The sequence below is a fragment of the Panthera leo genome, chromosome D3 (assembly GCF_018350215.1).
Source record: "Panthera leo isolate Ple1 chromosome D3, P.leo_Ple1_pat1.1, whole genome shotgun sequence".
In the NCBI taxonomy this organism is placed as follows: Eukaryota; Metazoa; Chordata; class Mammalia; order Carnivora; family Felidae; genus Panthera; species Panthera leo.
In genome coordinates, this window is record NC_056690.1 from 44068187 (window position 1) to 44083609 (window position 15423).

At 34.0% G+C, this 15423-nt stretch overlaps 1 protein-coding gene across 5 annotated transcripts in view; it reads right to left on the reverse strand.

Moving 5' to 3' along the window:
• The window catches only part of ROCK1 (Rho associated coiled-coil containing protein kinase 1), a 175534-nt gene that overhangs the window by 80228 nt on the left and 79883 nt on the right, over window positions 1-15423 (reverse strand). For 4 of the 5 annotated variants that reach the window (XM_042910120.1, XM_042910125.1, XM_042910124.1 and 1 more), the window contains 4 exons: window positions 12513-12672; window positions 8897-8957; window positions 4016-4104; window positions 1962-2010 (listed from right to left, as the gene is read on the reverse strand). In XM_042910120.1, coding sequence (XP_042766054.1) covers window positions 1962-2010; window positions 4016-4104; window positions 8897-8957; window positions 12513-12672 — 359 coding nt within the window. The remainder of the gene's footprint in view (window positions 1-1961; window positions 2011-4015; window positions 4105-8896; window positions 8958-12512; window positions 12673-15423) is intronic. The other variant, XM_042910122.1, reaches the window with a different exon arrangement.

Consider the following 15423-nt stretch of genomic DNA (forward strand, 5'->3'; position numbering starts at 1 on the left):
AACACTATGTTAGCTGCATCCCACAAATTTTGATGTTTTATTTTCATTTTCACTGTTCAAATTTTTTTTTAAAGATGAAGAGCCATAACTTATTTTATTATTGTATAGTTGACACACAACTATTAGTTTTTCAGGTGTACAGCACAGTGATATGACAGTTCTATACATTACTCCATGCTCATCATGTAAGTATAGTCACCATACAATGTTATTACAATATTACTGACTATATTTCCTATGCTGTGCATTTCATCTCCATGATTTTGTAACTAGAAGTTTGCACCTCTTAACCCTCTTCACCAATTTTACCCATATCACCAGCAACCATCAGTTTGTTCTCTGTATTTGAGTCTGTTTTTTTGTTTGTTTTCCAGATTCCATATATAAGTGAAATTATATGGTAACTGTCTTTCTCTGCCTGTCTTATTTCACTTAGCATATAACCCTCTGGGCCCATATAGGTTGTTGCAAATGGCAAGATTTCATTTTTTTTTAATAAGAGCCATAACTCTAATGTAATGAGATGTAATTAACATTCCAACATAACCTTTCATTCCCGTTTAGAAGTATTCTTTGACCTATGGATTAGTTAGAACTGTGTTGTTTAGTTTCCATATGTTTGCAGAATTGCTTGATATATTAGTCATTCTAGTTTGATTACATTTTGGTCAGAGAACACATTCTGTATAATTTTAATTTTTTTTTTTTTTTGCAGAAGTTTGCTCAGGATATGGTCTATGTTGGTATGTATTCCTTGAATGCTTGCAAAGAATGTATATTTTACTGTTGTCAGGCAGAGGATTCTACAAATGTTAAACATATCTTGTTGGTTGATGGTGTGGTTGAGCTTTCCTATAGGTTTGTGGATTCTCTGTCTAGAGAGTGATAGATACTGAAGTCTCCAGTGATAATAATGGATCTGTCTATTCATCTTTTCAGTTTTATTGGCTTTTACTTCACATATTTTGTAGGTCTATTTGGCAGATACAAATTTATGAATGTTATTATTTTCTTAGTGGACTGATCTTAAACTTAGCATACTTGAATTTTACCTGTTTTTTAGAAATGAAATACCCAAAGCTGAGGATTTGCAAAATGGATTTCTTAAAGAGACTTAAATAAATAGTACTAATTATACACTGACCAATGGCAAGTTGGCAAAATATTATACATATATGCATAACATGTATATGTATTACATAAATATGCATATACAAAGCTACAAATGAAAAAAAAAACTGACGGATACTATTCCTCAAGAGAAAATTAAGATAGCACAAAAACCACCAGAAAGATTAACTAAAAAAACAAACAAAAAAACCCCAAAAACAAAACAACAACAACAAAGGAAGTGATCAATAAGAAGGCCATAGAAAGTATATTTCTTTGAAGGGTACTCTTTATACACAGAGTAGAAAGATATCTATAAGCTTATCAAAAGGAATGACAATGTATTATATATTTGCAAACAAACATCTGAATCATGAAATTTTTCCTTGGTAACAAAAACTTCTTGCTAGGTGACCATAGAAAACATGAATGATTCTAAAATCAATATATTACTCATTTGATCACATAAACTTATGTTAATGTCAGTCCTTTTTAAATTGTATTCTTTCCTCCTTCCTATTTGTCAGTCTCTTTCTGATGTAGTTCGGATCCCATTTGATTCTCTTTTCCTTTCTCACTTTTTAAATGTTAAGTAAGAACAATTGAAATGAAATTTATGTACTAAAATTTCAACATGGTTCTAGCATAAAACTACACAAAGGAAACTGAAGTTTAATCTAATCTGTATCACTTGAACCTACAGCTCCAAAGTGAGGCTTTCATCATAGTTCTCTGACTTTGTTCTGTATTTAAACCTATAAAGTTCCAATGCAATTTTCTTAGAAAACAAAACAATCTGAAAGAGGAAAAACTCTCAAACAGGGAAACTTCTGATTAGAAAACAAAAGTACCTCTTCATCCAATTCTTTCATTATCTTGTCTAGTTTTATGTTTGAAGTTCTGTAAAAACAAAAGCAATATAGATTAGAAATATGTTTATCTTTTTATTGCTCAGGGGTGCAACACCACATTCTTTACTTTTCCGTTTAACTAAGATGTCTTAACTGTTTTTGTGCTGTGGATCCCCTTTGGCACTCTGGTAAAGCCTGTGGGTTTTTCTCAGAATAATATATTTTAAAGCAAAAAAGGATTTAAAAAAGCCAAAAATATATTAAATATAGTCTTTTTTAAAAAAATGTGTTTCAGGAATATGTGTGGCTTCTTTATTAATATATTAAATCACAAGATCTAGCAGCAGTAATTTCAAAGTAGTGATGAGCACAAATGATAAACTATAATAAATAAAAATATTTGTAGTATCTATTAGTAATAAAAAAATTTAGCTACTGCTAATAGATGTAGATAACTGCTTTTGTTCATAGTGGAAGGAAATGTTGAATATCAGTTATAAGTTAGGGAAAATACTTTTTCTCATCCAAGTTTAAGGACCTTGAATTCATCCATGGACCCTTTGTGGGAGGGACCCTATGGATTCCAGGTTAAGGATCCCTGAACTTCCTAATGCAATACTTGCTAATAAACAAAAATTAGCCACTTAACCTTTATACAAGATTACATAGTGAAGAGAAAGGTGGCATATATGGATCAGTAAATATACCACTTAACAAGTAAGGTGAAAAGTTGAGATAAACTAAGAGTGTATTATCTCCATCACATTTTGTTTTCTTTGGCTCTGAACAGAATTCTGAGCTTCAAATCTGCATATGCAATGTTTCACATGTATGTTTCATCAAATACATCACTCAGCCCAAAATGTTACTCCCTCTGCTCCACACCCTTACCTATAATATTAATTTCTTCCTACTGTAAGTGTCCCTAAGAAAGGACATGACCTAGGTACCATCCTTGACTCATCTTCCTCCTTCATTCCCATTTAGTTGAATAAATGTCAAGTGCTGCCAACTAACTAGAGTGTTCTTTTTAAAAAGCAAATTTGATCAATTTTTTAATCTTAATAACTTTCAATGTTTTTCCATCATCTTAGGATAAGTTCCAAATTTCTTAGCTTGTTAAAAACAGAGTCCACCAAGATCTACATTCTGTTTATCTTTCCACCCCCATTCCTCTCCTCTAACATTTTCCTTATCATTACAGACCACTTTGGCCATTCCTATTACTTCCTCAAATTGATTTCCATTGCCACTATCATTAGTTTAATTTTGGATGTAGAAACTTCTCAACATTTATGCATTTCCATATTTTATACTTAGAAATTCCTTCCAAATCCTGAGATCAGTTAATTATTTCCTAATATGTAAGTGCTTTTCTGAAAAAAGTTTGCACTATATACTAATGTATTTAGTCTATCAGGAATGGTATGCAATAAGAGTTTTACTTGTTTCCTCTTTGGCCCAATCACAAAAATGCCAGTTTTCCAATTCCATTTGTTGAATGTTACCTATTATTGAATGTGTTACTTATTTAATTTATTCAATAGTATCCACAAAAAATATCAAGTTATTGTTTTAGTTAATAAGTAACTCAGCATTGTGCCAGGTTATTTTAAATAATATTCATCATTACATATTTCATAAATATACAGGCTCTTATTAGATTTAGTGAATTTTAGTATTTAACATTTACATTTTAAAAAGCACATCATTTAATGTAATCTAATTTGCCTTTTCAGTCAGCTAATTAAAATGGGAGGAAAAAAGTAATAAATCAAGCACTAAGTGAATCGGCACTATAGTTTTTTAATAAAGACTTCCAGGAACAAATACACTTTAACTATCCTGAGGACAATATGTCTATAACTAATGCCAACATAAATATTACTTTCCAATTCTAGGCAAGACATTCTTCATTGAATGTACATAAGCAGTAACCGTATATCGCCATCTTATTTCTGATTAATTTTCAACTGTTTTATAGAAGGCAAGTTTTAAAAAAAGTATTTGCTGTACAACCTTTAATGTTAAAAACATACAAAGTATATTCTCACCTGCACTTCTGCTCCATTTCATCTTTTAATTGCATTTCATTATGCAGTTGTTCTTCCAGCTTATAAATTGTTTTTTGCAAATTTTCCTGCTTTAATCAAAAACAAAACAAAACTCATCCTACTAAGAATATTCATAGAGAACTTAAAAATAACAAGTTTATGTTATTCTATACCTACTCAAGAATAAATTATTTGGTTCAATCTTACCCCTTTCCTTTCAATCTGAATTTATTATTAATTTAATAAGCATTTTTTCAACACCTACAAATATGTCAGGCACTGTGGTAGACATTAGTAATACAAAAAATTAAAAAGATTTGGTCCCTGTGCTTATGAAGCTAAGAGTTAAACAGAGAGGCACAGAGGAATAGGAGGGTGAAAAGAACCTACAATAATCCAAAGACATACACACAAATATTACAATATAATGTAGTGATGATAAAGTTATATATGAGGTGTTCCAAAGGAGGGAAGAGGTCATGTCTAATTCTGCCACAAAAATGTAATGTTTGAAATGAGACTTAAAATATGAGAGATATTTACTAAGCAGAAAAGGTGGTAGAAGAAAGGCATTTTAGCCAGAATGAATGAGTCCAAAAGTAGAGAGGTGAAAGAAAACATGATATATTTTGGAAATGGGAAGAAATCAAATATAGGCAGAGCCCAGAACAGAGAGAATGAGTCACATAAAATCTGAAAAGGTGAGTGAGGCCATGATTCTTGTATGCAAAAATAGGAGTTAGGGACTTTAACCTATAAGCATTTTAAAAAGGGAAACAATATAGTATCTGCATTTTACTTTAGAGAGAGAGAATGCAAGTGGGGGAGAGGAGCAGGGGGAGGGGGACAGAGAGAGACGGTGGGGGGGGAAGACAGAGAGAGAGAGAGAGAGAGAGAAATAGAGAGAGAATCTCAAGTAGGCTCTACGTTGAGCATAGGGCTCAATCCCACAACCTTAGGGCCATGACCTTAGCCGAAATCAAAAGCTGGACACCCAACTGACAGAGTCACCTAGGCAACATTATTATTATTATTATTATTATTATTATTATTATTAGTTTCTGCATTTTAGAAATGCCACTTCAGTAACAATAAGGTGAAAAGAATAGAGGGAAGAGAAATTCTACTCAAAGTAACCAGTTAACAGGCTTTTGAGACAGTTCAAGCAAAAAAGCATATAGGTTTGATATGAGGCAGAGGCTGTAGGAATGAAGAGGAGGAAATGGATAACTGTGTCATTCAGAAGGCAGAATTAACCTAATAACTGATTAGAAATAAGAGACAAAAAAGTACAGCATAGGGAATAGTCAATAACATAATAACATGTATGATGACAGTTGGTAACTACACTTATTATAGTGAGCATCGAGTAATGTATAGAATTGTCAAGTCACTATATTGTACACCTGAAACTAATGTATCATTGTATGTCAACTGTACTTCAATAATACAAATTTTTTAAAAATCAAAGTGGGATGGGGCACCTGGGTGGCTCAGTTGGTTAAGCATCTGACTTCGGCTCAGGTCATGATCTCATGGTTCATGAGTTCAAGCCCCAGATTACGCTTTCTGCTGTCAGCACAGAGCTTCCTTTGGATGCTCTGTCCCCCTCTCTCTCTGCCCCTCCTCTGTTCATTCTCCCTCTGTCTCAAAAATAAACGTTTTTTAAAACTAATTAAAAAATTAAAAAGTGGGATTCTGAAAAAAAATGTCAACAGAAGAAAGAAAGAAAGAAAGAAAGAAAGAAAGAAAAAGAAAGAGAGACAGAGAAAGAACAGAGTACCATTACAAAAGATATGGAACACATAAGAGCTGCTTGGGAGGGGACAGAGAGAGGATGAGTTTAGCTCTGGCATAGGATGAAGTGCTTGTGCCTGACAGAAGGACAGGAAAGGAAATCCAATCAGAGAGAGAGAGAGAGAGAGAGAGAGGAAGAGGCGAGGAGAGAGAAAAGAGAGAGAGAGAGAGACAGACAGACAAGAGAGATACAGCTTTGGAGTTCAGAGGAGCAAGCTGCACACACATGAGATTACCTACAAAAAATGAGCAGAGAGCCAAGATCAGAATCATCCTGAGAAACATTTAATAATTAAAGGGGAGGGAGAGAAGAAGAGGAGAGAAGAGGAGAAGGGGGAAGAGATCCTGCCAAAGGGATGGAAAATAAAATCTACACAGGTGGGAAGAAAAAAAGAAAGAAGGGGAACATGAAAGGTTTACAAAAGTTCATAGAAGGAGGAACTGATTAATCAGTGTCATTTGCAGCAAAAAAGAAAAATAAGATAGGAATGAAAATTATTCATTATATTTGTCAATTGCAAAGCTGTTCATTAGCATTTGCTGGAAGGCTTTCAAGGAAGAGTTGAAAATTACATCAGCTGACTTTTGTATTTAGCTGTTAACAGATATAGTAGGCACATCAAATTTTTCTTCTTCCCCTGTGATCTTTCTTACCAGAGCAAAAGATAAAAGGTAGCAGCAGCCACTGACAGAAACTTCTGGCAATCACCATTGAACAAGATCAGCCCAAAGAAAACACAATTCCACTAAATATTCTTTGAAGCCCGATGTATCACTAATCCCACAGATAAGTAATACATGAGAGCTGGGTTACAGCAGCTCCTTATTGTCACATTCCCTAGGTCAAAGATTCTTTAACTTTAAAGATTTCTGAGCCCTTGTTAACTATGTAACTTGAATAGCTCTAATAGGATGAGAATTTAAAAGACATAGATGGTCAAAACAGCTAACAGGTACTCACACAGTTCACTCTCCCTTTTTCCACTTTCCCTTCACATCACCTGTTCAATCTTACATTTAAGAGTAAATATATTAAGAAGCAAGAGAATTACATCAGCTTTTAAAACATGATTGCTACTTACACTCCCCTCCTCAGTTAATAATATGTAGGCCACAATACACAGAGTTCAAAGAACTCTCCAAGGATGGCCAAATAATTATTTCTAACATATTTTTTTTTTTTTAAGTATTTGATAATTATTTATTTAATGTGTATCTCTTTTTTTTTTTTTTTTTAATTTTTTAATATATGAAATTTACTGTCAAATTGGTTTCCATACAACACCCAGTGCTCATCCCAAAAGGTGCCCTCCTCAATACCCATCACCCACCCTGCCCTCCCTCCCACCCTGCCCTCCCTCCCACCCCCCATCAACCCTCAGTTTGTTCTCAGTTTTTAACAGTCTCTTAGGCTTTCTAACATATTTTTTTAAGTAAGCTCTATGCCCAACATGGGGCTTGACCTCAAGACCCCAAGATTGAGAGTCTCATGCTCTACCAACTGAGCCAACCAGGTGCCCCAACTGTTTTTAGTATTTTTAAGAAAAGTCCTGGTCAACTCTAAAGGACCTTCTCAAATCTAAGTAAGATTTTTTAACCTCTGTCCCATGAACATGAGCTATATGGACAATAAAAAGGACTCCTGTCTCTAATAATTACTTATAACAGTAATTTTCAGTGGACAAATTAGATGGTGCTGACTATACTGGTTATTCTCCCATTTGCTTTCTCTCTTTTCTAGCCATGAAATCCATGCTCCTTGAAATCAACCCTTCCTTTGGCTTGAAATCTATAGACCGCATTACCTGGGTTTACTGTCCTACTTTAATAAATGGGAGACACCAGTAGGAAATCAAAAGGTGGGGATAATGAAAGTATTCATTCTCCCCACCTTTTTATTGCCTTACTGTGGTGATAGCAGTGTTCTACATTCTATGTTCCTCTTTGATGATGCTAGGTTTTTCTGAACTATGGCAACAATACCTGTCTCTCCCTGTCCTTTCAAACTAGGGACAATAGTTTCCCACTATTGTTGATCAATGGGTATTTTCACAGCCTTTATTTATTGCTCCTCTTGACCCTGCTCATGGCACTGTAAATAGTCCTTTCACTAAACTCTCTTTTAATGAACGAACAAAATGTAGTGTATACACAGAATGTGATATGTTCAGCCTTAAAAAGGAATCAAATTCTGAAACATGTTACAACATGGAGAAACCATGGCTAAGTGAAATAACCCAATCACAAAAAGTCAAATATTGTACGATTCCACTTACATGAGGTGTCTAGAATAGTCAAATTCATAGAGACAGAGAAAGTAGGATAGTGATTACTCAGGGCTGGGGGTAGTGGAATAAAGAGTTTAATGTGCACAAAGTTTTAGTTTGGGATGAAGAAAAATTCTGGAGATAGATGGTGGTAGAAAACAATGTGAAGGTGTTTTTTTTTTTAAATGTTTTTGAATTTATTTTTGAGAGAGACAGAGCACAAGTGGGAGAGGGGCAGAGAGAGAGGGAGACACAGAATCCAAAGCAGGCTCCAGGCTCTGAGCTATCAGCACAGAGCCTGACATGGAGCTTGAACCCACAAACCGTAAGAGCATGACCTAAGCCGAAGTCAGATGCTTAACCGACTGAACCACCCAGGCGCCCCCATTACCACAGAACTATACACCTAAAAATGGCTAAAATGGTAAATTTTATGTTATGTATATTTCATCATATATACAACACTCTCTTTAGTTAAGTCTTTTGTTTATGTTACCTGTTTTCTTCTCAAGACCTGTACTGATACCTTGATTTACCATAAATTCCTAATTCTAAAGATTAGAAAGACTGCCACTGTCAATTTGTGTAGCAATTTATAGTTAATTAATTATCTCCACATAAAGTATCCCATTTGATATTCAGGCAAGAAATCAAATTGGAAGGAGATAGTAGGTTAAAAAATACTATCAAAATTTAAGTTCACTAACTACACAATCAAAAGAAATATGTTTACTTACTTAATGTGTACTTAATATCATGCACACAAAACACACTGTCCACAAAATAACTTTTTAAAAAATATGACAAAAATACATACCAAGCTTTTATCCACATTGGGGCTACTTCGGTTATCATTAGGATTTGCTGAAGATAAGTATCTGAGAGAAAAAGAGTTTTTAGAACTAAAAGAACCAAAAACCTCTTCAATATTCAATAACCAGTAACATATACTACACACTTATTTTTTGCTTTAGTATTGTGCTTGTTCTGCTTTTGAAAAATTGAGTACAAGTTCATGACTCTTTATTTTATATAAAGATTTTATATAAAGATACATATGTATAAAAGTGATACATACATTAAATAAAACCCCCAGTTAGCTCGGAGCAGCACTCTGTAATCATATACCTTACTATCCCTGCAGCCACACATATGACTATTCATACCAAGTAGGATAAATAAAAACTATAAATAGTCTCGAGTTAGTTCAGATTAGGTTTTCGGCCATGAGAGCAGGCTATGGCAGCTTTTGCCACCAAACAAATCACTAAAGTATTTAGAGTTTTTAGAGCTTTTTGCAATAGGGATTGGGGATAAGGAATTGTTGATTTCTACAGAAATGTGCACAGCTTTTCTCTCTGCCCCAAATTACTCTTCAGCCAAGAATGATATTGCCTTTATGGGCAAAAAAGAGTTTTTGCCTAAATAGTTAACATAACCTAAGTTCTGGTGATGTCCTGCTAACCTTTTGAGACTCCAAGGCTTTATATTCACTATAAAGGTAGGTAACATATAAGATAGTAGTGATCTTTAGAAGTCTTTAGATATCTTATGAGATTATTAAACACATCTAAATAGATCATATGAAAAAGATTTTCTAAGCTCTCAAATGTTATATAAAGGGAAGGTACTACTGCTGCCTTTTCTACTGCTTCTGCTACTTCCTCTACCATGCTACAACTACCACTATTAATACTTCTACCATCACCGCCACTATAGTTGCCACCGTGGTCAATCAGAACACTCTCAAAAAGATATCAAATAGCTCCATATACTTCCTAGCTGTTTTAGGGCAACTGATAATGCACTACATATTCACTACTAGTAAAAAACAGAAGATAAGTTCCTTTAACAGTGTTCTAAAAAAAAAAAAAAGGAAAATATGCCATTTTTATGTTTTCCTTGGAAAATTATTCAGATCAACTACAGAATAAAATAATCAGAAGACAGTTTTCAGGCACTGTGTAGCAGGTTTGTAGAATAAAGGTCTCATGTAACAAATGACAAATTCTAGATGTAGTACAATTTCATTCCATTAACTACTGTCTCAGAAATTCAGTGTGAGATTCCACATTATGTGATGTAAATAAAAGCATATGGCAATGCCAGTAGAATCTGAATTAGATAGGAAATCAGACCATTTTCTAAGAGATCTTCTAAATTTTAATATGCTACATAAATTGAAGTTAATATTTAGCCTCTGCAAAGTTAATAATATAACTTTCTCAAAATGCAGCACTGGAAATTAAGGACACCAAATGTAGGCATCCATTCATTCTTTCACTCCACCCCCCACCCCCCCCAAAGTCCTTTTGTATATTACATCGTTGCTTTCATATAGAATCTGGTCATTTAGATAGCTCTTTACGAGAGGTTTTAGATTATTACAAATGTAGCTAGAAGTTTAACCTTTAGACTATTAACAATCTTTGTTCATTTCGCTGTATTTCAGCAATAAAGATCTCTACCCTTGGTAACTGAAAGTATGTTTGGATTTCAGGAGTAAGAATTTCAGAAGTTTTCTATTTCATGCCAATAATTCAAATTATACTTACATTTTATACTAAGGCTAATCAGTATTTTGCTGATTCTTTAAGATCAACCACACCTTCAACCATGTTATAAACAATTACTAAACAACACTATATTATGCAATAAGGTGGTGGTACTGAAGAACAGAGTACAATTTCTATTTTCGAGAAACTCAGAAATTAGTTTGGAATATGCAACATATGGATGCCAGGAAAAACTAGAGAAAATAATCATGTAACAATTTACTACAAATAGTATGTACAATGTTTATTTAATTGAAGATTACTTTCATATCAATAAACCTAAAAAAAGTGATTAACTGATATAACTACATAAAATCCAAAAACACTGGGGGGGGGGGGGGGTGTTTATATCAATAGTACAACTGATCAGAAAGCAAGCCAGAGGATAAGTGATAAAAAGTACAAAAATATAGACAGACAGGAAGACAGAAAGAAAGAACTCTTTAGCAAAAACCACTCTGAAAAACTTGTCTGTGCATTTTTTTTTTCCTCTGTGTATTTCAATATAAAATAGCTACAATATCATATTCACGAATATTGTGGGAAAAGGATTAAAATACTGGACTTTTCTTAGAATCAAAGTCAAGTACTACCTGCCTGGCCTGGTTGGTGATACAACAAAAAGTGTTCAGTACTATCTTACAGTTGTATTATTGGAGAAATCTCATAAGGCAGGACTAATCTGCCTTCCTGTTTTCTAAACTTGGCCTGAATAGGGTCTTATAAAAAAGTTTTGACTACAATGACAAAATGCTACACTTGAAAATATATCCATTTCCTCATTAGTGTATGAGCATCTTAAGAGAAGGTACTAATAACTGTATCTTATTCATCTTTCTCCCTGCGTGCTTATTCATCTTTGTCTCCCTACCTGACAAAAAATAAGTTGGCAAATATGTTTGTTTGAATGAATGAATGAATGCTCAACATACTGAAATTATGTTAAATGTTTAATTTGTTTCTCATATCCATTTGAAGACTAAAGCTAACATTAGCTCATACTAATAACAGCTAACAGTGAGTGCTTATTCCATGCAAAACATTGTTCTGTTCTACTGTATTGATATAATGAACCCTTACAATAATCCTATGAGACAAGTATCATCGCCATCATCATCATCATCATCCCTATTTTTGAGAAAATGGAAGCACAAAAGGTTGAAGTTATTTGCCCAAGGTCACAAGGTCTAAATGCTGTAAGATATGGTGAATTCATTTAGTGGTTTCTGGGGAGGGATCACTTAATTTTTGAATTACTAAAGCTTACAGGCCTTTGTAACATCAATATAGTGATGATAATGCTAGAAAACTATATGTTCTTCCAAAGTGTATTATAAAACCAGAATTCTTTGGATAACAAGATTAACTAAAATATAAGTATTAATAGAATCTTTTAACTTATTAATTGCTGTAACTTTTTTTTTTTAATGTTTATTTATTTTTGAGACAGAGAGAGACAGAGCATGAACGGGGGAGGGTCAGAGAGAGGGAGACACAGAATCTGAAACAGGCTCCAGGTCTGAGCTGTCAGCACAGAGCCCGACGCGGGGCTGGAACTCACGGACCGCGAGATCATGACCTGAGCCGAAGTCGGCCGCTTAACCGACTGAGCCACCCAGGCGCCCCAATTGCTGTAACTTTAACACATATATAGTGCATCATTCAGTAAATGATTTCTGAAACACAATATCCTGATCATGGATGAGTCTAAAAGAAATGAAATATGGAATAATACAAGTATCATACATCACTGAAAAATGGCATATTAAGATATCTCTTCATATACCATTAAATGTTCTTAAAGTGACTTTGAGATATCCCTAATAATAGACTACAAAATTAGTACTTACCCCTAAAATCAATGTTTAGCATACTTACCTACGATTGCTATAATACGTAAATCCTACAAAAGGTAACTGATTGCCAACAAAAGCTTTAGGTATAGGGAATGTTTCTTCATCTCCTTTATCTTCTTCCAAGTCATCAAAATTACTTGTATCAATGTCGCTACTTAAATCAGGTACAACTGGCGCTACAGCTAAAAATGGAAACAAAATTAGTAGTTTACTTCAAATTTAATATAAAAATAAAGTGAAGCAAAGATTCCATACCAACTACTAAGTTTCTTACATACAAATAAGTTGCAAACCAAATTCCAAATGGGTTGAATCCTATTTCACCCAATTTTATTAGGGCTATTAATCAACTGATATTGACCATTACAATTCTATGAAACAATTATCTCCTATAATTATCATCTATACTTCAAGTTTAATTTGAATATTGCAAGTATAAAGGTTTTAGAATATACCATAATATAAATATGCAAAAACAGTCAGGACTCTACAAAAGACTTTGCAGAAACCACAGCATAATAAATTGTACTCAAAACTGATTGATTTCAAATGAAATATTCTGTTAATCTGCTCTGTAACAAACTAGAAATCAAGGTTACCTACCTCTTAGTAGTCCTGGATATAACATTTGGTACTGAAATATATTTATTAATCTAGAATTTAGATGGTTAGTATCCACCCCTCCCCCCAACTCAATATCTCTATAAGACTAAGTCACAAGGAGCAATGTATTTTGAATTTTATTTTCAGTCTAGCTACCTTCCCTGAATCAAGTCATTAAATGATGACTCCATGAGGTATTTATGAAATGGCTGTTAGGAAAAGAGGGTAGAGATACAAAACATGTACACAGAATCTTCGAGAGTTATAAATGTGATGGAGAGCAAGACTCATAAAAATTTTAAGTTTATTTATTTTGAGAGACAGAGAGAGAGCGTGTGCTCGTGCACTCAAGTGGGGGAGGGGCAAAGAGATAGAATCCCAAGCAGTCTGCATACCCGCAGCACAGATACCAACATGGGGCTCAAACCCAGGATCTGTGAGATCATGACCTGAACTGAAACCAAGAGTCAGACACTCAGCCAACAAAGCCACCCAGGCCCCTCATTTAATAAGTATATACGGCAATGCTTAAATCGTCATAATATGGGAGAAAATAACATGAAACTAATATTACAACTATTTTATTTTGGAACTTGAATAGGCTACAGAGAATACACCTAAAAATACATTTTAGAGAAAAAGCTTTTTAAAGATACAGTAGTATTAATAAAACATTATGGAAATATCAACTAAACATTGAATAATTATTTTAGATATAATCATCTCATGTTTCTTTAAAAAAGATGAAGATGAGCAACAAAAAATAATTGACCTGGTTTCACAGTCTTAATCTTTTATATAAAGGAATCATTTTTCTAATGAATCATCTGGGTATTCCAGGCAAGAAATAACTATTGATGCGCATCACAGATACAGTGAAATATCTGATGAATCTGAGAATGAAACATATTTAACCCTAAGAAGCTATAATATTAACTAAAAATGAATGAGAAAAGACCTTTTCCACCATTCTCTCTTCTTAACGACCAGGAGAACTGCAGTCCTGACTAGACAATTCTAGCTTCCTAATACTACTAACTGCCTAATTTGTAAAATGAAGTGGGAGGAAAGTTGCTTCTTCTTATAAAGTATGTAAGCCAATTATGGTCTTGGCATAAATTGTACTTTTAAACAGTGGTTCCCATTTTTAAAACAACTTTGCCTCCCTCTGGGACATTTGGCAATGACTGAGCTCTTATAACTGAGGGAGGTATGCTCCTGGCATCTAGTGGGTAGAGACCAGGGAACCACTAAACATCCAAGAAAGTTCAGGGTAAGCCACACACAAAAAGACTTATCTGGTCTAGTGTTGAGGCTAAAAACCCTACTTGAAAATTATCATATAAGAATGATTTTAAAAGGAAGCAGAGCATGCTTGGTGATTTTTTTCTTGCTATTTCAGATGTATCTAGTCTTTTCATAGATAACACAGTAGGGGCACCTCGGTGACTCAGTTAAGTGCCCTTACTCTTGATTTTGGTTCAGGTTGTGATCTCATGCTCATGAGACTGAGCCCTGTATCAGGCTCCGCACTGAGGGTGGAGCCTGCTTAAGATTCTCTCTCTTGTTCCCTCTGTCCTTATCCCCTGCTCACATGTGCTCTCTCTCAAACATTAATAAATAAATAAGGAAATACAGATAACATGCCATTTCAGAACAGTTTTAAAATGGGACAAATTCTGTTTAAATTTTGAGGTACAAGTAGGGGAAATCCTGGGAGAATTATAAAAGTAGTATTTCTTCTGCTTTTAAAGTACAACATTTAGGCTTTATAGATACCATATAATCACATCAGAACTAATAAATAAGAGTAAGTATAAAGATAGCTTTACAGAATTACCATTGATATATACAGTAGTCTATTTATAAAAATTTACCTTTCAATAAATAACTGGGAATATAGGAACCATGTTCTATAAGAAAGAATCCAGGTGACGCCATAAAAACATGGCAGAGTAAGGAACTCTAAGAAGCTACCTTTCCACTGAAATAACCATTATGCAGGCAAAAAACTATCATAAGCAACTTTTTCATAACTCTGAAATCTAAGAAAAGACTTGCAACAAGCAGGGGAATGTTTAATGAAGAGAGAAGCTAGTAAATGTTGGCATTCCAGGAACTGTAACTGGCTGACCAATGAGATAATAATGGAAAAGGAACTTCGGGGATCACACATGACAAAGAATACAGACTTTGTAAAAGTAGTCTGGAAAAGTCACTAAACAAATGGATGACTGAAGCCCACAGCAAGCAATAATAGCAAACCTGGAAGGGGAGAAATCGGATTTCCAGAGTTTATAACACTGTAATATTTATTATGTCCAGTTTTT